This window comes from Haplochromis burtoni, unplaced genomic scaffold (genome assembly GCF_018398535.1).
Source record: "Haplochromis burtoni strain Fernald_Lab_line unplaced genomic scaffold, NCSU_Asbu1 Contig_18, whole genome shotgun sequence".
Lineage (NCBI taxonomy): Eukaryota > Metazoa > Chordata > Actinopteri > Cichliformes > Cichlidae > Haplochromis > Haplochromis burtoni.
This window is the reverse complement of record NW_024582379.1, coordinates 353,347-381,020: the sequence shown is the minus strand read 5'-3', so window position 1 is coordinate 381,020 and position 27,674 is coordinate 353,347. Positions and strand designations below refer to the sequence as shown.

At 39.2% G+C, this 27,674-nt stretch overlaps 1 protein-coding gene across 1 annotated transcript in view; it reads left to right on the top strand.

The window, feature by feature from the left end:
* The window catches only part of grid2 (glutamate receptor, ionotropic, delta 2), a gene marked incomplete at its 5' end in the record, with an annotated part of 543,021 nt that overhangs the window by 465,737 nt on the left and 49,610 nt on the right, over nucleotides 1-27,674 (top strand). Inside the window, 2 exon segments of the mRNA XM_005916136.3 lie at nucleotides 5,393-5,531; nucleotides 12,133-12,328. Coding sequence (XP_005916198.1) covers nucleotides 5,393-5,531; nucleotides 12,133-12,328 — 335 coding nt within the window.

The window sequence follows — 27,674 nt, the reverse complement described above, 5'->3', positions numbered from 1 at the left end:
GTAACATCCTGAACAGGGAGGAACGCTGGTTTGAGCGCGGTGTCAAGGAGGCCATTTACATGAAAAGGGAAAGACCATCTCTGAATCGAGGAGGGGGCCTAAGGGTACATCTTTTGCCATCTTACAATGCTGTGATTGCAGCCATTCCCCAACTCTCTGTGAATGGTACTCATGGCCATTGATCAGTGAGTTTTGGTCAGTGGTTGTTGATCAATGGTCATGAGAATTTGCATAATTAAGATTAAGGAACTGACCTCCCAGCCCATTGTTCCTTCAGTGGGCTGGTTTCAGTCATTATGCAAATGTACTGTTTATAAGATTGGGGAAACCTGCAGTCAGCTGAAACTGAAGAAGTCACTTTATGAGTGATGAATCGTTTCTCCCACAAAACGCTACGTCCAGATGAACAAAATCAACTTTTGGACACTATTACTAATACTTTATAATACTCAACTGATCTGGTTTGCCTGGCCAGAGTTTTTCCTTGAATTTGTAGCTCCACTATGATTGCTGTGGATGAGTCATCAGACCTATGAGGAGTTATTGGCTAATAAATTCACAGTGTTGGACAACCGGTTCAGGGGTCGACCAATCATGTCCCAAACATTTTGGATGAAACTGCTTGCTTTTGTCTTTTATTTTCCCGGTGAAGATTAAAAAACAAAAAACAAAAAACAGACTTATAACATAAAGGTTTTTGCTGCCAAGCCCTATTGTTTAATTATCTGACTGTTTAAAGATGTGCCATTGTTCTTGGTTGTATGCATATGCTTCATCCAAACTCATGCCAAATAAATTTCTGAAAGTCCCTGCCCTTTTCCAAGAAGTTTCCAAGGACAACTTCCCAGATGGTTCCATGTTTACCAAACCATCTGGAGTGTCAGGTTACAAAATATCCAATCAAGGGCTGTTTTTTTCTCAACAGAAATCAGAGTCTCGAGGGTTGGGAAAGTCAGGTTGCACTACAATATTCTGAAGGGCTTCTTCTTTTTTTTGTCCAATAATACCCAAAACATCAGTCTGTTCAGGCAAACAAAATTAGATTGTGAAGCTGCAAAAAAAAAGATGGGAAAATGAAATGCCAAGGGGTCTTTTAGCCAGCAAAATTGCAAGTTAATCAGTCGGTCAGTTACACGGCCAAGGGGCAGCTATCAAATTAACTAATCAATTATGTAGATATCCAGCAATCCAATTACTCTTTCAATCAAAAAAGACAGAAAGCAGCACTTAGCATCAGGCTAATGGAAACCTGAAAGTTAGGGGAAAATACATTAAAACGTGAAAGACAGCCACATGGTTCATAGAGTAATTTGAAGAACTGCAGCATCCTTAGTATGCCTCTTTAAATGAAGTTTCAGTTTTAATTCCTAGTTTTGAGTTGTGTAGGAAGAAATAAAGTAATCCTGTTTGCCCAGAGCTACACGAGTCACAGCTGAGAATAAGAGGAGTAGCAGGAGAAACATGGGGGTAAGAATGGAGAGCTATATCGAGGGGACACAACGGGGTGCTTTTGAAGCCGCCGAGCTGTATTTGCAAAAGCTGCTTCATGGCAGCTATGCTTCTCTTAGGATCCTTACGTGTACCCGTATGCAAACTGAGACACCCATACACTCCTACCTTTAAAAAAAGTTTTTCAGGAGTTCAACCAGAGGAAAACGTAAAAGTTCTTTCAGAAAAGAATCTCTGAATCCTAGACAGAAGATTACTATGATTTATTTTAGTAGTCTTGATTAGCTTAGTTAAAGGAACCCCCGAAGAAGAACGATAACATTATTAGTCTTGTATCTGTATAGAATGAGTTAACCCAGCTGTCACCTCCTACCAGTCAATCTGAATCATTTCGATTCTGAGATACATGTACTCTGTTCAGAAAGTCTGTGTTTGAAATGTCATGCTGACTTCACACTATCCTTTGAGATAGCTGCTTAGTCGTGAACCTCTAATAACGCACAATTTTTTTTGTCATTTATCCTCAGACCCCATTTTCTGATGAAACACGATAAAGGTGTATTTTAAAATGATATAAAAGGTGCCGTACATGCTTTATGCCTGTATATGTGCCCATGAAACCTGACACAACCACTCACTCACTTGGAGCGTTTGCTGACTGCTGTTTCAATACTAAATGGTAACATCCATCTAAGTCTTTCCCCTACTATGAAATATGGTTTTGAGAGCACTCACTATAAATGATGCTTCTCTTGGTACAATATACTTTAGTATTGGATTTTATAGAACTATACATTTTTACAATACACTAGTTTGCACATATCTAAAGTCGGGTAAATTTAGTTAATAAATAAACCCCTTAGTCTGGTGAGGCTTGCTAGTACTAAATTGGATCCACTTTTATCTTCTGAAATGCCTTAATTCTTCAAGAATTGAACAGCCATGAACTGTTGATATAATGCAGAATGGATACTTTCAGATTGTTTATGTCAAATTTTGATCCTACCATCCTTCTCTCTGAGTTTTGCAGCAGACCAGGCAATGCTTTTAGAATCTTCTACTGTCCAGTTTTGGTGACCGCATGTAAACTGTAGCCTCGGTTTCCTGTCCTTAGCTTACAGAAGATCCAACCAGTGTGGTCTTCTGCTATAGCCTATCTTCTTCAAGGTTTGATGTGTTGTGTGCTCAGAGATGCTCTTCTACATGCCTTTGTTTGTAGCTAGTGGTTATTTGAGTTTCTGTTGTCCATCAAAGAGTTTTAACTTTATCCTTTGACCTCAACAAGGCATTTTCACCCAAATATCTGCTGCTCACTGGATATTTTATCTTTTTTTGACCATTCTTTGTAAACCCTAGAGATGGTCGTGTGGGAAAATTCCAGTAGATTAGCAAAATACTGAAATACTCAGTCCAGCCCATCTGCCACCACCAACGATGGCGTGTTAAAAGTCACTTAAATCACCTTTCTTGGTTTAAACAGCAGGTGACCTATTTCGATAAGTGCATTGAGTTGCTGCTGATTAGCTATGTGCGTTAATGAGCACTTGAACAGATGTCCCTAACAAAGTGACCAGTGAGTCTAAATTTCAAAAGTGTTGTCCTGATCATCTTTCCCTGAGGATTCAGGGTTTTTTTTAAATTTATGTGAGCTATAGATCATTAAAATCTCTGATGGTAGTTGGTGACGCGTGAAAGGTGAACAGTGACATATTGCTCAATAAAATCATATATATGCTTTTTGGCCACTCACATTTAGGATGAGATAATGAGACACTAAAAGTGTCTAAGTGTAACGGTATTATAGGCTTATAGCTGTTAAGAGATAGAGATAGAGAGATGGAGATTATCTCACATTTTTGAGCTTTTAAATCAATGCTCGCCTTATTGTCAAATAAGCTTAAAGTTTCTGTAATATTAATCTGCTTCTGTCTTTCACACACACACACACACACACACACACACACACACACACACACACACACACACACACACACACGTATGTATATATATATATATATATAGATATCCATATAAAGACTAGGAAACGAAATGACCTTTTCTAAAAATCTGCTCTATGTGATTTGATTCCGAGCTCAAAATTTTGTGACACTTGGATGTCTAAACTCGCCAGCTACATTAATATTTTATAAAAGTCACTTGTGCAGCCAGAAATCAACATAAAAATTGTTCTGAGACCGGACAATGGCTTTTTTTTCAGTGAATTAATTGGTCCTCCGTGGATATTGCCAGTGTGAAACCCCAAATCCCCAAATACCTTCTGCAGCTGGAACGATTCACAAAGGTCATGTTTTAGAAGCTATTGAAGTCCAAGATACTGCAGTCACGCTCAGGCATGTACTCGGACGTTTTTTGGCACCAAAAAGCATCTCTGCCTGCTGGTTGCTTTCATTCATGAAAATGCTTCATCTCATCTTCCCACGCACATTCCCATGCACAGTGATTTCTTAGGAATACTGTGCTGGCTTATTATTTCGATCATTTCATTATAAAGTTTCTTTTTCATAAAAAAAATAGCTGTTATGTAATTACAGTGACACATACTTTTCTTCAGGTTACCTGATAAAAAATTAAAATTATTACACAACCACTTTATGTGTGACCATTTACTGAAAAAATGAAAAGATTGAAACATTTTAAAGACATAATTCACGATGCCATGTCATCCATACAGTATACGTTATAATGCCTTCGGGCTTGTGCTAAAACCTGGTGTCAACAGCAAATCATGCAAAGAAGGATAACAGAAAACATGTAGAGGGAAAAAGAGATAGTACGTTTAAAATAAATCAAACGGTATACAGGAAGGGAAGATGGAAAAAAAACAAGAATCCAGTGGATATAGAGAAGGTGGTGAGATAAAGAGAGAGAGAGATTATGTGGGTGTCAGATATATTATTGAGGCTGGGCTAAGGGAAGTGGGAGACATGAGAGCATTGGCTGGTCTGTGCTGATGTAACCGTGATCACCACAGGTATAAAAACATACATTTACTGCATAGCTACAGTAAATGTATGCAAAAACACTGTCGTCAGTAAGCAAGTGTGTGGGTATGAATAGAAAGGCTACCCCACACAGCTACCTGAGAAGAATGGAAGAGCCAAAGATAAATGTGTCCCGTTTTCTGCGCTGGTTAGTACACAAACAAATAGATTCCCTCTCTCTGTCTCTCTCTCTTTAGTTTTTTTATTTTGTTGTTTTCTTGTTTTTTGAGGGCTACATTTGGAATGACAACCTTTCTTGAAAAACATATAAAGCGGAGCCAGTTTGTGTTTTACTGTTGCAGAACAAGATTTCAGAGGACAAGGCCAGAAAAGCTGTTTATAACACAAGAGGAGGATAAAGCGATTTTATATTTGAAGACAGACAAGCCACTTTTCATTGTAATGTGTTCCCGGCAGCATCTTAATGGGAAAGCCTGACAAGCATTTTGTTCGCATTCATCACATCTTTTCAACAGTATTTATTGCAAAAAGCAGGTTACCGTTTTTTTTAAATGTGCATCCAAATAGTTTTTTTTTAGTTCTTAGTTATATAAAGTGTATTAAAACATCACGAGACAATGGAAGACAACCTCTGATCACCCGATGCTTGCCAAGACCTAAGATTTCAAATGTTACTTAATGTATGATTATTTATAAACTGGTTTTCATATATCAAAGATTTTCTTATCGCAGTGATTTGGAATTTGTTATTTTGATGTTTTCCAGTTCACAGCAATTTCTTGCAGTTGATCCGACCATGTGAAGATCAGATCTATGCCAAAGCATCAGATCAAATCCTGTTAATCCAATGATAATCGTTCAGGATGTGCTTTGCTGTTTTCACAGCTTTTTCTCCCGCAGCAAAGAGCTGCTTTTTTTTTTCTTATACCGTGATTTTGACTCTCTTTTTTCTCTCTTTTGTTTTCTTACTTTTGTTGCAGGTGGAGAGGTGCCTTACAGCACCCTAGCTACAAGGATGATGATGGGGGTTTGGTGGATGTTTGCTCTAATTGTCATATCCTCATATACTGCCAATCTAGCAGCTTTCCTCACAATCACGCGTATAGAGAATTCTATACAGTAAGTATTCAACTAATTTTTTTCACCTACTGTTTTTAGTGGTAGCTACCATACTGACTGATATATTGATTTAAATGTTTTCAAGTAAAAACTGCCACCTTTATTGTATCCTTATTGTTGTCATATTTAGGTATATTTAAACCTATGGAGTTAAATGATTCTCAAAAGAGTTACAAATGTGTATTGAACATTTTGTGTGTGATCTTGGGTATCCACAATTGCATACTCCAGTCCAAACATAGAGCAGTTTGAACACATACAACACAAATGCATAGAGCTAAAACCTGCATAAATACGGATCATTTACACGCTAATCTGTAAGTCCATCTTCACAAATCTTTTCATTTTCACTTTCAAAAAGGTTCCCGTGCAACTGTCTAAAGATAGTTGTGACTTTCTGTTCATTCAAATATCGGGAAATACGTGTGCACCAGTCACCTGATCATCATGCCACATGTGCTCGCAGGGTGCTGGGGTTTTGAGACTCTTTTCACACTATCAGTTTGGTACAGATGCGCAAATGTGAAACATCTGTTTTCCTTGAAATAACCCAGGAATACAAAGGAGGCTTGAATGTCCTAGTTTTCCACTAGCACTTGAACGCAGCTTAGATTTGTGGATCTGTGCCAAGCTGGCAGTGTGCAAAGACTAAGAGCCTCAAAACCCCAGAGCACATGTGTTGTGATTTGTGCATATCAGGCGACTGGTGCGCACATATTTGATTTATCTGTAAGTGAGCGAAAAGAAAGTTGCAAATATTTTTAGATATTTTCATGCACGGGAAGCTTTTTAAAAGTGAAAGTGGTCAGACTGGTTACATGGAAAACTTGAGCTTGAAAATATTGTGTTGTAAATGATCGCTGTTTGTTCAGGTTTCGACACGAGAATTTTTAAAATAATGTTCAAATTGCTTTGTATCCATGTGTAGATTGGCGCATGCGTTTGTAAGTACTCAGAGTTACACACAGATGAATTGTTTTACACATTTATAAATCTGGTTTATGCCTGTGGATCATATCATACACATTTGTAACCTCTTTAAGACTCATTTAACTCTATTTAAAACTGCACAGCACATCTAAATAGATGCACAACCTCTGTACTGCAAAGAAAGATGAGCCCAAGGCAAAAACTACATATATACATATAGTGCATTTGTATAAATGTGTGCTTTCAGTTATGATTGCACGACACCACGAACACATCTTTCTGTATAAGTATACAAGTATACATGACAAATCGTGCCTAACACACAGACACACACTGCATGCACCTTCAGTGTGCTGAAACCCGGCAACACACAAGCATGCATGCGCATGCAGATTGCTTACACACACGCACAGTTAATTCTTTACCCTTTCTTTTCTCAAGCTCAGTCCTCCATTATATTATCTGTCTCACATATGTGTGTGTTTGTGTGTCCGTGTGTGTTCTACTGATCAAGGTAGGAAGAAAAAATGGCAAAGAGAGTTAGTAAAACAGTCAAAGTATGTTGAAATTGTTTTTAAAAGTGTTTTTGCAATCTATTTTTTTTTTTTTTGCCTAGGTATCAAGGCAACTAGAAAAGCTGCCTACGTTCAATGCACACACACACAAACACGCACACACACAGACATTTCCTGAAGCGCTGTGCCCTCTGTTTATCTATCCTTGTGATAATATGTTTGCCTGCTTCTCTCCTGGTGGCACTAGGAAACGCTCATCTCTCATTGGACTAATCAGCATGCCGAAGCATCCGCTATGCCCGGCAGTGCCACAGTTAATTGTGCTTGGCTTTGGAATAAACAACATTTATTTCTCTAAATCTCACAACTATCTGTTTCTTAATTTGGTTCTGTCAGTTTGTCTCTCTGTCATCCTCTTTTATGTGTTTAGAAGACCTTTCCTTTAGTTTACTTTGGTCACACTGCGCCCCTCATTCATGCTGTTGTTTTTTCTTCTTTGTTCTACGTCCTTCCGCCCATCCTCTTGTAAAATGTGTCAATCTATAGTTTCTTTCTTTCTTTCTTTCTTTTGTCTGTCCTCAATTGCTTTTTGTTTGTTTGTTTTTCACTTTGCTGTCATTAATGAGTGGCTCTCAGTTTGCTGCCTCATTCAGCATACATTGAGCTAATTAAGGATTTCCATAAATTTTAATGCATTATCTTTAGTGTGTTGACTCTTCTTGGGTCATTAGTGCCATAATTACCAACTAAACAGCAGCACCCACATGGCCCAAGGCCTCCAAAGATGGGTTTTGGGGATAAGTGGTGAGATGGAACATTCCTAAAATAAACTGAGAGTAATTGTAAAGTGTAACAAAATCTCAATGGAGAGATGAGAAATGTAGCCATGCAGAAAAAAATAGCAGTCTGTGATGTTGTGATTAGCATGCACTTTTATCTGATAATCCTTGATTAACATATTATGCAGATGGAATTAGATTGAATGCATTTGTGTGATTGAGAGAGCGAATTAGTTAGTATGGAAAAGAGCAAAAGAGCGCACACATGGGCAAGAAAGGAAGAGAAGGTCGGGGGAAGAATGGAGGCATTCCTCTCCTTAGTGTCTCCTATCAGGACAGACAGGATTTTTAAGTATTAATGCCCTTGTTTCATCCTGAAAATGAAATAACAAGTGAACGCTCAGAACTCTCTCTGGACTATTTCACGCTTGGATGTTTTCCCTCAATTTCAGTGTGAATCCTTTAGGAAAACAGTGAGAGATGGCAGTGGAGAGTAGCAAAGAGAGGGTGCTGGAGGGGAATGTATGAAGGGAGAGACAAAAGGGGAATAAGCATTATAAAGTGGAAATGAAGAGCGCAAGTGCGTGGAAGGAAAGATGAGATGGAGGAAACGGGAGTAAAGAGGCAAAGGTTAGAGATGGAGAAGGAAACAGAGAGAAGAGGAGCAGAAGGAAGCATGGTGAAGGGTTTTGGTAGTGGTGATGAGTCAGAATGGGGAATTTATTTTTCAGGGGTAAAAGTGAGGTGAGAGACAGCAGAGCGAACAGAGAGAATAGATGGAGCGGAAGAATTGGTTAGGCTGGGAAGACTAAAAGATGGATGGAGTGTTTGAGGATAAAGCGCTTCTTTCCTGGCCCAACCTCGTACAGGAGGAGACATATTTTATGGTTGATAAAGATTGCCAATAAAGTCAATCAGGTCATTTCACACTTGCTTGTGTGAATATGTCTGCTGGCTTTATAGTTACAGGTGACTCTTTGGTGGCTGTTGCATTCTTAGTAATCAGATAAAGCAGATCATTGTCCACTGGCAGATATTGATTAGATTACGTAAAGCTTAGGTAAGAAATGCATGATATGAAATCTGATTTGATCTGCTGTGACTTGGCTTGTACGTTCATTCTGCTTCTGACATCGGTGTCCCTGAAAAATGAACAGGAATACAAAATATTGCATGCTGCACCAGCACTTCAATGATATTGATGATCTGATGAAAACATAGAGACTGAAATGGCCACACAGATCAAAAGAACTTCTGGGATTTTTAAATTATGAAACAATAACGATTTTCAATTTAGCTAACCAAATGTGCCACAGCTGGAACCACTGCCACTTCAGCTGACTTCAGTCCGAGTATCGATTGCCTATTCCCGTGCACAGTATAGTTAGCGGTTAATGTGTTTCTGATAAAGGCTTCTACATTTACAGATTCAGTCTCCTACAAAACTGTGTAGCCACGATCATCTATGTCCTTTCAAGTTCATTTAGGCCAAATTAGCACCAAAATTAGAGTTTTTGGAGCTGATGATCTTTATTGACAGAAGCTTTTAGAAAAGGTGACCAGGTGACCAAATATGCAGAAACAAAGCTATGCACACAGGAATTATTCCTGCACATATTCAGATTAACCTGCTATTAAAAGGGCCCCTCTCTAGCTATTCAGTCTTTAAATCATTCTCTCACCCCGACACACAGACACACACACACATATTCGCTATTTGTCACACAAAACATTCAGCTGCTGTTCACTCCATTTACTTGCTCATTGAGCTGCTTAGGGGTAATATAATTGGTTGCAAAATGAGCTAGCATACACAGGACAGGAACACAATTTTGTGGACACACAGATCCACAGACACACACACAGAAATTAATTTCACATAAAACACTCAGAAAGACAGTTAAACACATAATGCATATGGGCATTTTTCCATGAGACACCGACACAATAGTAAAAGAATTTGAGGAATTTAATAGTGTTTAAAGAAAAAAATACATTAAAACAAGAGTTATAGATACTTCTAACGTTTACAGATTTTGGTTTGACCACTATGCTTTCATCTAATTTTTTAAAAGTAGTCTTCATGAATAGATCTCCCAGCTTCTTTAATGACTGTCCAAAACTCTTCTTTGAATGTTGGCTACTTTTTGATCCGTTCTCTGTTAATGTCATCCCACACAGCCACCCTTCCACTCAAACCATAACTCAAGAAGTAAGTCACGTAGGATTTTGAAGTTGATATGAAAAGTGTATATACTAAAAATCTTGTATGACTTTGAATCTCAGTGACCTTGACCTCGAGGTCAAATTCTTTGAAAATATTCTGAATGTGATAACTTGAGAACAAGGTGGCATAGGATTTTGAAATCTATACCATAGGCGTATCTACTAGGAGGGTGAGGGGTACCACTGGCCGCCGCCAGTATTTTTAGACTTTGTGAACCACACAATTACACACATTTTCAGTTTTAAGGTTTTGTGTTTTCCTTGCCTTGTCAATCGTGGAAATATATGCAGTGGTTGTTCAAAAAAGGGTAAATCATATGAGATCTGTATTTTCTTTAAACATACATTTCGGTTGTATGCTGGATACTATCCTTGCGATGTTTCATAATTAATTAAAATAGTCACAGTGAAACCAACACAAACCATTTTTATCTGTTTTTTGGGGGGTTTCTTCCAAATGAAATTTGGTCTAATGTAATGCAGAGCTAATGCATGATTCTTTCTCTCTTTCTCCTGCACACGCACCATTAAAGAACAAGCTTAGAGTTACTATGCAGTGAAAGCAATTCACAAAGGGGGAATCCCGGTCAAAGAGTGTGCTGACAGGCGTGCATATTCACGGGGGAGCGGTGGGGAGGGGAGATTATTTAGGCCAAAGATTAATTGGCGGAAATAAAAGATTCATGTTCATGGCAAAGTTCATTAAAATCTTCAAAGCATTTTTTCTTTCTTTAGAATGGGTCAGCGAGATATTTGAGGAGGGCTGGAGCCAAGGGGGAAGCGCAAGAGCTGTCCCCTCCATATTATTTCACACATGCGCGTGTCTGTGTGGGTGTGTATTTATCAAAATGAACAGTGTAGTAATATTGCAAGCAGTAGCTACTTATATTTGTGCCCATTGTAAGTCTGCTTCGTGGGTGTACTGTATTACAACTGAATTAATGAAGTAAGATAATATATACTTGTTGTTCTTCATTAAGCAGGACATGTTGAGTGTTTTTGTGTGCATGTTTTGTTTCCCAAACGTTTGTCTCTCAAATCCATGGGTGGTATGCAGCAAACCATTCAACAAACAAACAGTAATTAGTTTTCGTAATGGTTCTCCATTACATTTCTCAGCGGCCAAACTCTTTGAAAGGAAACCCAAGCACCGTTGCGTTATAATTAACAATAGCTTGTGTATTCCCCCAGAGGTGACAATTTATGGGTGAGAGGTGGAACGAAGGAGAAAGGAAGAGAAACTTGTATGTGTGTTTGTGTTTTTCAGTTCTTTATGAGCGTTTCCATTTTCTTGGTGTAGTTCTAGAAATCTTGAGTATGTGGTTATCCTAGCCATCTTATTAGTGCTACTGTTGAAACTGGTTTCCAGCCACATCTTTTCATACCCATTTGTCGTGGCCAGTTTCCTTTTTTAAAATAAATCCTGAATGTCAATTAAATGTTGCTGCCAACTCCTGCTTTTGGTCCTTAGAAAAATTAATGGCTAGGTGAGTGTCTGAACCACAGTACAGCTGGCCACTCCGTTTATACTCAATTTGTACCATCCAAAATCCCCCCTTTCCAGCCCCTCTTAGGTATCACGGGGAATTACCAAGACAGCAACAAAAGACTGATTATTCACCATGTCCTGTAGAGCCAAGCCCAAAGCTCCAAAGTTAGGATTTCAAGTCAGTGAATGGATAGTTGATTTAGGTGTTTTCTGCTTTCATATAGTTACATGCTTTGTAATAGGTGTTTCATGTTAGGCTGATTCCATCATAAGTGTACCGTATATGTAAAAGTGCAGACTGAGCTGTGTAGTAATCTTGCACTGTGAAGTGAGTGAATAGAAAGTTGAAACCAGTGTTTTGCTAAAGTGCAGTTAACCTGGGGTCTGATCGTTTCTGTGATTTTAATACCACCGTCATTTGGAAAAGCATTTTACAAAAGAATTACCCAGAAAGTATCAAATGAAATCGTAGTGTCTGCTATTATTACGAGCACTAGTAGAACAAGAGTGATGCTGTTAAAAAGTACTACATCTACAGTCAGCAAGGATCAAATGTGTATCAATACAGGTGAAGGATCTTTTAGGGTCAGCCTTTTTTACAGTTGATAGATGAATGAAGATGATGTGAATATTAACCCTTTTCACCACCTGTGTCTCTGTAGGTCTCTGCAAGACTTATCCAAGCAGACAGAGTTGCCTTACGGTACAGTGTTGGACTCTGCAGTTTATGATCAGGTGCGCTCCAAGGCAATGAACCCCTTTGAAAGGGATCCCATGTACTCCCAAATGTGGCGGATGATTAACCGCACAGGAGGAGGCGATAATAACGTTGAGGAGTCAAAAGAAGGCATTCGCAAGGTACGTCTTTTCATTTTTTTATTATTTTTTTTGGTTAATTAAACTTTGGCACAGACAAAATGATTGTGGTTAATGAAATAAACACCGGAGTCAAGTCATTCCCCTGACAGGGTTTGAATGAACAGGACAGGTGGAGAAGGGCAGCAGCATCAGTGCAATTATTTGTTACTCAGAACACATTGGAAACATAATTTGCTGTATTTTGATCCTGTCATTTTTGAGAACATACATACCAAAGAATTGGTTGTAGAGTGAACTTCCCTCAAGGGCAAAATGACATCTACCTCAGAGGAGAGGATTTTATTCATATATTATATATTCTTTGTGACATATCTGCACGAACATATTTTTTGGATTATGTTATAATTCAAGTTACAGTTTGCCGGTGGTGTTAAATATCTCTTCTACAATATAAAAAATAGCAAGGATTAGAGGATTAGGGGGATTTGAGTACTTCTAAATCAGCTTTTACTGTTCACTTTAAAAACATACAGATGGGTGTCAAATTAAAAGAAATGACGTGAGTCCCCTGGTGAAGTGAAGTGGTGAAATGTGAGAAAAAAAAATAGTGCAAAGTTTTTCTGAGTGTTCGCCTTTGAAACCATTGTCATCATAAAACTATTTTATATTGATGTCAGTGGTACCATCTAGTTCCTTAGTCTCTCTAGGGGGATGGGGGGAGGTCACTGAAGGGTTTATTGAGTGTAGAAATGATGTGAATCTGTGATACTGGTATGGCTGTTACCACCTCTCACCGCAAATGAGCACTTGAGATTTTGAATGTTAGACAGCACTCTCCACCACCATCATCAAATCACCAAATGAGGAAATGTGCTTTGGAAGAATAATGCTCATCGGTCCAGCAGAGGTCCAGAAACTTGGAGAATCAATGCCGGGTGGGGGAGTGGAAGCTGCTCTGGATGCACAAAATCTTACTAAAACACATTATATTGGCTTTTCACTTTATTTGTCACCCTTCTGCATTTCATGGTATAGCATCCCTAAAAAACAAAAACTCCTTAGTGTTGTGGCTCAGTCTCTCTCCATGAATCACCCGACATCTTTGCTCTCCAAGAGGGCAAGTTTACTTGAAAGCATTGCTGTCCAGCATGTTGTTAAATGTTCAGACTCATCATAAAATTTGTCATGTGACTAAGGCGCACGTCACGCACTGTGCGCCTATGTTTTTGGCAGCTGGAGTAGATTTTCACGTTCCAAAGGTTTTCATGCTCCTTTGGCTGCTCGTAAGAAGGAAAGAATTGCAAGTTTTGCTATCGTGTATTTTTAATACAGTGATATTTGTGACCATTCATCTTTAGTGTGCGTATTTTTGATGTATTATGGGTATTGAACAATTTCTATTGTTGGGATGTTGTCTTTTAAAAGTTTCACAGACATTTTCTATCCTTTCCAACATTCACTGTCATTACTATGTTTTTATGTACTTTTATGTATTACCCAGTCATTTTTATCAGGTGCACTAATATGCAGATTAAAGTTTCTTATTTTTTTTCTTACATAAGTTATGCAAATATCAGTGCCCATTCAGCATTTGCTAGTAATGCCTAATTCATAATGCGTAATACAGAGAATTGAAGATGTTTACCGTATGGTCTACAGTGCATCCTTACAAAGCACCGACTCGGCCCTGTTTTGACATGCCGCTCATGTTACAGGGTCGTCTGTGTTGATCGGGGATAAATGATGTTAATGATACACAGATAACGTTCGCATGACTAAATACTTAATTCCCTTGGTGATTACCCAGCATCATAAATACCTGACTGCTGCATCTCATTTGCATGCATCCCACTTTCTGTTTGCATCGTGCTTCGCTCTTCCAGAGGGTCCCACTTTCTCCTTTCTCCTTCCAGAATATATTAGACTTAAACCGGAGCCAGCATTAGAAGGAGTGATGAAAGTGGCACACGGTAGTTTTAAAATTATGCATTCAATCCAGTGTCTAATAAGATGGAAGAGTGGAACCATTAACACTTACTAAGAATCATTTTTTGTTGGTCATGTAAACATGTATACTTAATTATTATTATCCCCAGAAACACAAATAAGGTAGTATTTTATTGCAAAATAGGGTTGTTTGTTGCATCAGCAAAAGTATTTATCACCTTCACTACAAACTTGACACCGACAGCTTGAGAAAACACGTTTACCTAGTGAGCTGACATCTGTGATTCTGGCATAATGGGTTGAGAAATAGTGGCACCAAAGACAAATCACACCTCGAATTTTCTGTAACGATTTTTTAAAGGATTTTAAAATTGTGGTATTTCTGCAGCACATGGGCTACCACAAGCTAGTATGGTACAGAGAAATCATGAATACACATTGTCATTTGATGGCTTTGCTCGGGAGACAGTCCTGTTCACGAACCACGATGAAACCTGTCATTATGGCAACACATAAGATAATAGTGTGCTCTCCCACCACTCTGGATATTTGGTTCACATGAAAACAGCAGGTCATAGCCGTGGCGCTCGCCATTAAGGTCGACAAGACCAAAGTCAAACTCCGATTGGCAGCAGGAAGTTGTGGGAAAAAAAATCTGTTACACCCTGCATGCGAATCACTGGAATACCACACTTAACAAGAACAACTCGAATGTGAAGTATCACTGCAACTGTACAACCCAGGGGAACACCTGAAACTCCCTATGTGATGCAATTCAGACACAGTGTGCACGCTTTAAATGAGTTCATGGCCAGAGACACTGTCAGACATCATGCTGTTGCGGAAATGTAAAAGTCCAGTTCCTGCTAGCAGACTGGGTTGGGGCGACTCATAAATATATATCAAGAAGCAGTTCTTCTGGGCAGTGCTTCAGTAATTATCAGCTGAGACTGAATTTTCCATGATAAGTAAGTCATATGAAAAAAAGGGCTGCTTTTCAGAAGCAGCGCAGTGGGAGGAGGCAGGACTGACAAGAGGCAGGACTGGATGAAGGTTTTTGAGAGAGGATCTGCTTTTTCATGGATAAATTCTCTATGACGGGGTGACACCTCCAGAGTGGCAAGCAAGCACTGCAGAGCAGAACTGAGAGCGAATACAAGAAGGAAGCCGATATCCCCTCTGAATATGTCTCTCTTGATTTTATACTTTACTTTATTCTTTCATCCCCTGCTCTGCATTTCCGTTCCTTTCTTCTCACCTGCATCTTTTTTCCCCCTCTTTTTTTTCTTGCACTGCACCACCGAATATTTGGCTGTTAGCGTTCTATCTCTCCATCGCGCCCCGCCTCCCCCACTCTCGACTCCTACCCAAATCTTTCTTTCGTTCTCTGCTTCTCCTTATAATATTTCATTCTGCAACCCCGCTGTCTCTCTGTCTGTCTTTTTTTTTCATCTACTTTGTGTTAAAAGCTACAGGGTGCACTCTAGTGGTTCACTAATGCCTGTCCCTCTCTGCTGACTGCATTGACACAAGCTGATTTTTTTCCCCTTCTGCTGCAGTGCCACTGACAGTGACACTGCCGCCTTGACTGTGTACGTTTAAGCAAATGAATCAAATTAATGGTTTAATTATTCCTAAATTTGGTGGAACTGAGAAACACTGGATACATCCTCTACATTCTGTACATGCAGAGCTTACCAATCATTGATTTTTCCTTTAGAGAAAACATTTTGTCAATGTGGAGACTTTCAACCTGTTAAGAATTCTTCTCATGCTGACAAATACATTTAGAAGGTAGTAAACAGACGCCTGAAATTATTTATTTTTTAAGCTGGAGGCTAGACGCAAAGCTATAATATTATTAACAGACTCCATGAGTCAGACATTTTTGGTTTTCTGTCTTTGTCTGATTTATTCTGATCCGTTTGTCTTCTTCAATCCCGTCCCTTTTGCTATATTTGATTCCCGTGAGGTTAAGAACTTGATATATTTTCCCCCTCAGTGTCATGCTCTCTCACTCCCTTCTGTCTCTTCCTGCACTTTCTCTCCGTTTTTTTTCTCCTCTTTCCCAATAAACCTCTTACCCCTCTCCGTCACCGTTGTCTCCTGTGCACTATGGATTTTCTCCCTTTTCAGTTTCGATCCCCCGTGGCAGAATAATATTATATGTCAGAACAGGTCAGTGTCTGGGCTGTCTCTGCTATCACTCACACACAAACGTGCAGCCTACACACACACATAAATGCACATACACAAAGACCTACTCATATTCAAACACAGATACAAAATTTGCATTTCCCTAAGTAGCATGCTTTACACATGCATTAACACATTTCCCCTCATGCGCGCCTTGCATACTTTGATACACAAACACACACCAAGCCAGCCAAGCGCTCCAGGGTGAGGCCTGTCATGGAGTAATATATGTGTCGCTCCCATTTCAGTCAATGATCAAGGCACTCAATAGAGTGAGAGGTGTTGCACCTCTGCCTTGATATCTCATTAACTTTGTGTCACATATGATATCTAAGACCGCTGTGCTCTGTGTCACTGTTTGACATAATGGCATCCTCATTTAAGTCAATGGAGGACTTACTTGTGGTCCCATCTATTTATTATTGCATTGTCTCAAGAGTGAAAGCAAAGTCTTTTTTTGTCTGTCAGTATCAGTTACTTACCCTCTAAATTATATGAAACCCTTACTGACATAGATAATAATAAGATGCGCCGATATTAGCGACGGTAACTGTAGAATCTCGCAACTCCTTTAGCTGGATCACTGAGCATTGTCTTACGTTTTCTTTATATGACTCTATATGGTTAATAAAATGCTTTACTTATGCGACTACAGTTTAAAGCCTCATCTAGTGATTTTTGTTGTTGATAATAATTTCAGCCAATGTGACAGGAGACTGTACCATGAAATGGAAACGTTTTCCACTGAGCGCCGTTTATGTCCTAATACTATAGCACGTACATGCATGCTTGGCATACTCTATCACATTTCACTTGAAGCTCACAAAACTAAAACCTTCACATTTGCATGTTTATTCACATACGTGCCAATGCCGACACGTACACACACCTGACTCGGTTGAATTAAGTATCCCTGTGTGAATATTTGACAGCTACTCTCTGTCAGGCTTTAAGAGTCTCTGATGACCGCTGAGTGATTTTAGAGTTGAGTGGATTGCCAGTGAGTGATTTTCTGTCTGTATGACTTTCTGCTCCACCATGGGAAGGTACCACTTTAGAAAATGCATCTTTTCCCCTCATGACATTGCCTACTATATATTACCATTATTCCTAAAAAAAGAAGCGCAGAAAGTATTGAAACTTTCACTGCAACATTATCAATGATAGGCTGGGGAAGGGGGGGCTTCACGGTATAAAGGTCCTGTTCTCCAACAAAGACACACAACACTGTGTGAATTCAATATCCTTCCAAACTTACCCTGCAATAAATAATTTTCAAAAGGACAATGAAGGCTTTGGAAAAAAATTTCCCATACTTGTAGCAGCCAATGAAAGCTTGGAAATGGATGGAGAAAAAGAGGTCAGACGAGTGGGCTGAAAGCAGTGAATCTGAAATTAAATGCTTCATACATTATGAATATATTTGGATTATACTATATAGAGGAGCATTTACTTCAGGTAAAGCGCTTTTACATAGCTGCTGTCACTTGTGAAGCCGTCTCTTCACTGAAAAATACCAATTTCTTGGATCTGAATTTCAAATTCTTATTACCTGAAAATGGATCTGACCCACTGAGCTGATAAGGTCACATCAATCAAGAGAAGCATATAATATATAAACATTAATTCACTTTCTATAATCCCTTAGTATACTTTTGTCATGTGGAAGTTTTCTGACCACACAGAATTGTCTTTCATTCCTGGAGACAGGAAATAGAGGTAAAGTGAGTAGGAAAATGATGCAAAGTAAATGGCCCAGCCAGGCTATCAGGTCCCCCCACACGTCAAAAATACCTGTGAGCGATGCTATGTAATACTATGCAACGTTTACCAGTGAAGGAAAATTCCTCCACTTATCCTACATATGCTCAACTCCATTGTGCAACAAGCCGTTTTCTGCCACTTAATTTCATCCCATCACCGTCTCCCCATTTAGCATAACGACTCTAGAAATTGTACTAAAAATTATCATCATCTCTTCACCTCTGCTGCATATATCTTGAAACAGGAAGTAAGTATCTGTATAATGTAAGCCTATAAGGTTTCGCCAATTTACCATAATGACTTCAGTGATGATGATAAAGATTATGCCGAGTCCTCATCCAGATAGAGCTGGTGGCAAATCATCCAAGACCTGTTTGGATCCTTCAGCCATCACAGCACTCTAGAGGACAATCGAGACAAAGCAGAGGAGAGATGAAGGGAGGAGTGGAAGATGACATAGATGGCGAATTGGTGCTCGAGGAGTAGGAAGACGGAAATTGGGAAATTTAGGTGGCATGAGGGCGATAAAGGGGGGAGGGAGACGAACTAGTGAAAATTGAGAGAGTGAATGCATGTGGATATGAAGGGACAAGAAAGAAGTGCAAGGAGAGGACTGAAAGGAGGGGTGATATAGAAATAGAGAATGAATAGGTAGACAGTGACCTAGACAGAACTGAAGAAAAGGATTAGCCATATGTTGCTAAAACATATATTTTATTTACTATATTGTTTATTTCTTACAGTTTCACTCTTGCTCTAGCAAGGCCTTAAATGCATACATACAGTATATGAGACCAATGATTCTGAGTGCTATGCTCTGAAAGGGTTACAAGCACTTGGAAGGGAAGAACTCCCTTTTAACAGGAAGAAGCATTTACCAGCCATGTTTCCAGTTTCTGATTAGTTTCATTTTTAGTGGTTGGTTATTTTTGCTGTTTGCCCTCCATTCAGATTTAAGAACCAAACTCGCTGACAAAATCTGCTCCTTTACAACATAAGCCGTCCACTTGAAGGCTGATGCTTGCCCCATGCATTCAAATGTGAAGCCAAGGAGTCCTTAACAAGTATCTTTTGGAAGTGAGATTCACCGCTATGAAAACCCAAGCGTGTCGCTGCATCAAAGTCAAAGGAGACGTTGTTTGTGAGACTCCAGCGACTTTGATAAGACACTGAGAAAGCACAGAGATTCAGAACAGGTTAATCAAAAATCACCCGCCCATTTAAGGTTTATGAGCGCTTGTTCACTGCCTCTCTCTCTCTTCATTAGTCAGCCATCCAGTGTGAATCAGCGAGGTGGACTGGGGGTGTGTGGGGAGATTATGTTTAAACAGAGGATAACATTGAAGCTCACCCCAGATGCCTCACTTTGTGTGCGTGTGTGAGTGCAGGCACATGTTACTCTTCTCTCAATTTAGAGAGGCCTCTCTAACACCTGTTTACCCTCTCAAATCACGGTTAACATTGTATCTGTAGGCAGCAGTGCTCTCTGAGTCTGTATGTGTTTGTATCAGTGTCACAGTTCTTTAAGGACCTCCTGCCAACCACCCATTGGTCAGGGAGTTGCCAAGGTTACCGAGCAGGGTGGCCCAGCTGTGCTCGGGGTGACAGATCTCTGTGTTTATGATTCCTCTCCCCCTGTGTTTGAGAGAGGTCGACTTTTCATGAACAAAGCTCTCAGGTCCCAAGGTTGCCTACAGCTATGTGACTTGTATCTCTTACACTGCACCCACTAACACAATATTCTCCCTGCGCTTCCTCTTGTCACTCCTTCAATTTTGTTTCTTTCTTCCTCGTGTGCTCTTGGTTCCTCTTTTTGCTGATGTTGTTGCGCTTCTGTAGTCCGGAGTGACACTTGCGGTATTTTTGTGCCTGGGCCAGTGCTCTGACACGGTGCGCTTACAAGAGGGGCTGAGGCAAGACCCGTTTCATTAGATTTTTAAAAATTGATGCCATATTTATGTGTTTGTCATGTATTTTATTGGATTTGAATGAAATCTCTGCTGAGCCATATAAGCCCGTGATATATATCTGTCACTATGCCATGGTATGACTGCTGCAATATCCTCTGTAATAATCCAGGCTATGCTACGACCAGAAAATGCCTTTTTTGGCTGCTGGGCTCTCTCATTTTCTATTTTCTAGTAGTGCAAATCACCCCGACAGGAAAAAGAGAAAGCTCTTTTCCTGCAGAGCCTGATAGCTCATTAGAATTCAACACAACAAGCCCAAACAGCAAACATATTTTCCTGCTGTTACAATTCTGTGCCTATGTGATGACAGTGTTTCTGTGTTGTGACTGAGATTTGGGGAAAGCAGATGAAAAGAGGACTAAAGACGAAGGAAATGGGGGTAAATTTACTCTCCATATTAAAGAGGGAAGATTGTAAGGATTGAAAGAGACATTTGAAATAAGGGAATTATAGATGCTAAACAAAAATGGAGAGAGGGAGAGATGGAAGTTCATCCTTGCTCGCTGTGGTGATTGATTAAAAACTGGCATGTTTGCTGGAGATGTGACAAATCGGCATAGAGTGAAGGGAACAGAGGCAGAGAAAGTATTGAAGTAAGGAGAGGAGATAAGGGTTCGGTATGGTTAAAAAAAACTCAAAGAAGAGAAGAAGAAATATTTATGTTATCTATTTCTATCTATTTATGTTTTCTTCTCTCTGTTCTTATATTTAAGAACGATGCCGAAATTGCCTTCGTATCGGTTTCTCCTTCTTCTGCCGCCCAAGCGTCAATCCATCTGACAGCCGCACAACAGTCTTCTTCTGGATTTAGTTTTTTCTTCCTCTGTTTGCCTCCCTCGCTCACCGAGTCAGTGTGTGTTTTTCCTCTCGTTCCCTTTCATCCCGCGCTATACCTCTTGTGTCTAATAATAATTACAGCACCTCACAAAGAAATCAATGAAAGTCAGCAAATGAATGCAGCAATTTATGGACCTGCTTTATTGCTGGATATAAATTGCATTAATGCAGCACTTGCGAGCACACATCTGTGTTTGTGAACTCGTGTTTACATTTTAGTGTAGGTCTGTGTGTGTGTGTGCGCACAGTATACTGCTGTATGCAGGTCTGTTGTCATAAAGGTATACCTGCATGTTCATGCAAAGCTCTATATCTGTGACACGGCTTTACAATTTGTAACCAAGAAACTTTTTTTTTTGCATTAAAAAGAAAGAAAGAAAAAATCAAAACAAGTTTGGTCAAGAGATTTAAGGTTACGTCCTGTAGAAATAAGTTAGAGAAAATAGGAGAAACTACTCAGAAGGTTTAAAAAAAATCCCTTGTTGGTCCATATTACTTTTCCCCCTCTCATTTTAACGGTCTTCCCCAGAAGAGTATGTGAGCTTGTCCAGGCAAGCATGTAATCCCGGCAATGCAACGTGCACTTGTTCATGATTCACTGTCCTCAACATATGCAGGACACATCCTCAATATTTGGCAGAAGGGTGCAAAAAAAGTGCAAAGATGTCTCCCTGTGTGATGTTATCGACCCTGCTGCTTCCCCTTTTAGTCCCTTGATTACCCAACAATCACCTGTAGGCCCCCACACATTGGATATTTCCTTATCACTTCCTAGTTTTGGAACTGAGATCTACACTTTGATTTTGTTCTTTAACGCCTCGATTCCTTTTCTTTAGTTTTCTTTTTTGGTTTGTAGATATCCTGCTGTGTTTGGGATCATTGTCCTGTTGCCTGACCAAATTTCTGCCAAACTTTATCTGTCAGACAGATGGCTTCATATTTGCCTCTGAATACTTTGGTATACAGAGGAGTTTGTGGTCGACTCAGAGTCTTCAAGGTACCCAGACCACTGTGCTTGACAGCTGGTAGGAGGTGTTTGTGCTGATATGCGGTGTTTGGTTTTTGCCAAACATCTTCACTTTGGCCTCGTCTATCCAAAGGACATCGTTCCAGAAGTCTTCTGGTTTGATCAGCTGCAGCTTTGCAAACCTAAGCCGTGCTGCCATGTTGTTTTTAGAGAGAGGAAGCTTTCTCCTGACAAACCTTCAAAAACAAGCCATACTTATTCAGCCTTTTGCTAACTATACTGTCTTGAACTTTAACATTTAACATGCTAATGGAGGTCTGTGGAGTCTCTAATGTAGGTTTTTGTTCACTGATACATGCACAGTCTTGCCTTGGGGAGAATTTGCTGGGATCTCCACACCATTGTGGTTTTGTGTTGACGCATAGCTGAGTGCTCTACACCAACGGCTGCTTTTATAGTTACTGGTCATCAATTAATTAGAAGAATAGCCTAATACCAGGCCAAACACAGGTTAAACTCTGGTTCTGGTTCAAAGAAATTCTGTTTGGTGATCTTCTATGAAATGCACTCTCATGTACCCGTAACCATGCTTAACACTGCCGTAACAATATCCAATCCATTGCATGTTCCCCTCTCCCCTGCAACAAGATGGCAAACTTTGATAAACTCACATTCCAGCTGGTCTTAAGTTACTGTGTAAGCTCTTTGAGCTGTGCTGTTTTTAAAGACACTAACAAAAAGGAAACATGTCACAGTTTGCTTCTCATGTGTTTGGTAGAGACAAGCGCAGAAACAAATCATCTCCCCAACATGTTTCACATTCTTTACTTGGAGTGTTTAGTAAATATTTCTTATTTTTTCCCCTTTTACTTTAAAGTTTTAAAGATATTATCTTGCAAACACAGAGGCTTTGCTATTATGCTTTTGGTTTTCTTGTTTGTTTATTTTTTAGGTATATAAAGGATCTGGGTCTTTAAATATGTGAAGTTAAAAGTAGTCTTTAGCTAAACTGCTTTAAAAAATATGGTTGTGCTGCTTATGTTTTTGTTTTAGCCCAAATTAACAAGAATATACCTACTTATGTATCTTTAGATGCCAAATGCATCACTTGTAGTTGTAACTAGTTGTAAGCTGTATTTGTGTACTTGTAAGTTGTAACTAATACTTAACCAAACTTCAACAATAAGTCTCTCCAAAGTCTGCAAGCAGCTAAATTGAGTTATGTTTGCAGGATAACCAGCAACAAGCATTTAATTTAAAGAATATGATGTCCTCTTAGCGCTCTAAGGTTACGATTTAGTGTTTAGTAAGTATGAAAAAAGTCTGTCTACGTTAACTGAGCTGAGTGGTGTATGAAGGTTTGTAGTGGTTTGTATCAAACTTTATTCATCAGCAAGCACAAACAGCTATGTATCGGTCAGTCTCCATGGGCATTGCTTTAATCAAGCTGAGCTTTCTCGCTTGTAAAACTATTTAGGAGTAATTTCATTTACATAGTTGGTGGTTAATTGGGTAACATAAAAGCTGTGTAGGTAGAGGAGATGAAACCTGTAGTCAGTGTAAGATGTTAGAATAAGAATACTGAATATTGAAGTAAAAACTGCTTTGATTATTTTTTGGCAAGTAGCAAAAGGCATATTTGAGAGTTTAAGCAAAAACACGTGTTTTAATCTATCCTACAGTAGTGTAATCTAAAAAAGCATGTTATTTTAGCCTTTGTGGGCAGTTACTGTTGAGAACTGTGTATTCTTCTTCCTGAAAAGCATCCACTTTACTCAAAACATAGAAGTTTGCAGCCTTAATGATTTCTCCTACACCTTTAATGAGCCAGCCCACATTCTCTCATCCATAGACTAACAAGAGATAACCATGCAGAAAGAATAATACCAAAGTTATCTACTTATTGCAGAGAAATTGATTTAAAAAAAACTTCTAGCAATTAGATGATACACATAAAAGAATTTTGATTTTACAATACAGACAACACCATAATTTAAAAGGGCAATCTCAATTCCAAATAGTAATTAAAATGATAAAACATTCCAACAACCTTTTTTTTTTTGAGGCAATAGGATTAATTTTTTTTTTTTATTGAATTCCTTTTTATCTATTACTGAAGTCCAAGATGAAAAAGATAGCACATAATTATTGTATTTATAGGCCCTGCTGGAGATTAAAATGCACACAGTCTGGCTGAGAGAAATATGAAAGGGAGCACAACAGCAATTAGGCCAATAGAAGCACAAAGAGCAAAGTTGTGAAAGTTAGACAATAGTATTATTCAAAGAGCCAAATGCTCCTGCTGAAAGAAAGAAAAATAACCGTCTTTAAACACATTTTTCATCTGCCTGCTCTCCGTCATGTCTAGCCAACTCTGCAACCTGAAGCAGACTGTTAGATTACATCTTAATTTCCCAGATAAAAAGAGGCTGAAGCTGAAAAAGCAGAGAATGGATCACTCAGTCCCCTGTGTTTTGAATGAAAGTGGAAAGGGCAAGTTTAATCTCCGGATTGTAGATTAATTAGGAGGACAAAGTAAGAGGTGGAGGGAATTTAAGAGAGAGAAAAAAAAGCATTTTATTAATGATTTCGTGGTGGGATATCTGGTTACAATTGACCCTCATCTCTTATCGTCGCCTCACGTTCAACCCGTTCTATTTTTCATTCTCTCCTCCCTCCCTCTTCTCTGGTATTTCTTAGCCTTTTATTTATTTCTCCCTTGTCTTCTTATGTCTACACCACTCTCACTGTGAATAGAAGGCTTCTCTTTCTGTCTTTTCTTTCACCTGCATGTCCTGCTCTTTTCCTTCATCTCCTCTTTTTTTTCTCCTCCTGGTTCTCGCTCAATGGTGTTTGTCTTCATTTTTTCACTCCTTTCTGTTTGATGTCTCCTTCTGTGTTTGCATCATCTATCCCCTTTTCTATTCCTTCCATTCATTCTCTTCACTTCACCTATACTCTTGGGCTTCTCTTCATTATCAAGGTGTTTTCACATCCACACTCCTTTCTCTCTCTCTCTGTGCCTCTCGCTCTTTTCTCCCCTGTTCTCCTCCATACTTCTTTTTCCACTGTCCTCTCATTTTCATGCGACTCACTGGGCAGCCACACTCAGCGTCTTTATCTCTGTCTGTGGGAGAGGAGGCAGCCCAGTGCCAGCAACTAATGGACTTTTGGAGAACACAGACAGCCATGCATCACAGTCCGGAGAACTACATAGGGAGAAAGAGAAGGAGGATTTGGAGTGAAGCCAACGGGAGAGTGATTTGGGACAGAGAAGGAAACAGACGAATGAGGGAAAGAGTGATAGCGAAGAAAAAAATTAAAGTTAGAGGATCCTCTCAAGCAATACATGGAAAGGAAATAGGGGAGAAAAATATTTTGCTTGTGGGAGCTATAATCAATAAAAATTCTTTACAGATTTAACACTGCACATCTTTCCTTAATTTACCAATGCAACTTTGTCAGCCAGCTTCATCATAGTCATGCAAACAGAAAAAATGCCTATAAACGTTTTTTTTAAAAAAAGTGATGTGGTTTAAAAGCTTGCAAAAAAATAATAATGGAGCCCTTTTTCCAAATGGTGGCAAGAAGAGTTAGAAAGTGACTAAAGAGTTGTTCAGTTTGAAGATTATTCAACTATAGGATTACTTGGACAACAAAGTTTTTAGAAATAGCCTCTTTTCACACTTTTTGTAGTAAAAATATAAATTCAAGATGTGTGTGGATAATTTCTTTCTTTTTGCCTGTTATCATCTGAGATATTAGAATTTTAATTTGACAGAATTGTGGAAAAGCTGATCATCACGATCAATAGACTAGCTATTTAATTTCCATATACCCTTGACCAGCTATTGTAGCATGCCACGAAGGAGGAAAATTGAGTTGCTGTAAATATGTGTAAATTTCGTGGTTAATGTTGAACATTGCCACAAGCCCAAGGCTTTTTAGATGCAAGAGGGAGATTGGTTCTCAGCGCTACACTTCTGTCCTGTGAAGCCTCCCTCTGTGGCATTAAACCACTTCCAAAGAACCTTGAAGGCAGGTTGTGAAAGTATGCAAAGGATTTATGGTGCCATACAGTATCAGATTGGTAAAAAAAACAAACAGAAATCTACTAAGAAAAGAGTGTGTTGCATTCTAACATAGTTGTGTAATGCAATCTGAAATAAATAAAGAAAATCTGTCTGTGGATGTTAAATGTAATAGCTTCTTTGCCGAATGAGGGAGTTTAGCTAAAGTCCTGCTCACTTTATTACATCTGCAAAGCTTTGCTGTAAGTCAGCCAGACTTAAGCTCCCAGTAACAAAAACTCTGGCCACCCAAAGAGAACAGAATCCACAAGTAGAAAATGGGTTTTTTGTATTTGAAATGCGCCTCCAGATACACAAAAGCAGAATGAACACTGTGAGTTGTAGCTTACATCTTAGCAGGTAGAATAATCTCTGATGTCTAGGTCGCACCTATAGGTGAGAAGAATCCAAAGGATGCATGAGTCTGGAGGTGCACACAAACAAATTTCTTAGCCAGTAATGCATTGCAGAGTTATGACCTCTAGTTGGAATGGAGAACAGAGTTCCAATGACACACACCTACACATCCAGCGACTTGCAGAGTAGTTACAGCAGAGTTCATTTCCACACTGCACTTTCTTCCTTCATGGGCGGTTTGTGGTCAGGTGGACATTGAAATGTATCTGTAATAACCAAGTGCAGACTTTCAATGGCAAACTCATTCCCAGTCTACAGCGGACTGCCATCAAACTGCAAGGCATGCATCTCTAAGTATGCTGACAGCCTGTGAGGGCAGAAACTCTAATTTGCACTGAAGATCTTATCATTCACCTCAAGTCTGAGTCGAACTCCTGGCAGGTTTTTGTGAACCTTAGCCATAACTTAATGGGTAGCCTAGTGTCTGATCTTTTCTTTCCATCTGACAGGTGCTTGTGTTGACTGAATGAGTAAAGGTACATTAATGATTTTCACTCTGTCTCACATGTTTACACAAGGAAGAGTAATGGCCTTTCAGTGATCAATGCTAGCATCACTTTGGGTCAGATAGGCCATAAACGCTGCATAAATAGCAGTCAAGTGGTATTATAATGGCAGATGTTTTCAAATGAAGTTGTGGCTAAAGGGACTGTGTGATCTACAAGATTTGTTTTAGCAAACACCAGCTGTTCATTAATTTTGCGCGAGTGCGACTGCGGAACCACTCAAATTAACCGGAGTGTTGTGAAATACTGGCACAGCTTGTCAGTCACTCTGCTAACTGATGGTGATGTTCAACTCCCTGACAGATCCTACGTGTCAGGCTTATTGACATTCATTTACTCATATGCTACAGTAGTATTTTCAGGTACTATACAGGTAAGAATTTTTTTGTGAAATTCAAATTATTCTGAAATGAATAGAAACTATTGAGGAAAAAAAAGTTACTTCTTTTAATTACCCTTGGGAGTCGATGGAGCTACAGTGACTGATGGTGTGAGAGCACTCATGCACCTAAATCTGTTGCTGGAAGAGCATCTGAGTGTATCAGTCATCATTTTCTCTCCTCGCCTTCATAACTATTTCTTTCCCACGGTTCCAATTAAAACTCCTCCAAATCAGGCTGTATTGCTTCCACATTAACATTTGCAAGACTTTTTTTCTTCTCCCCCATACAAGTAGTAAGATAACTTGAAGTTTTAATAGAAATTCCATCT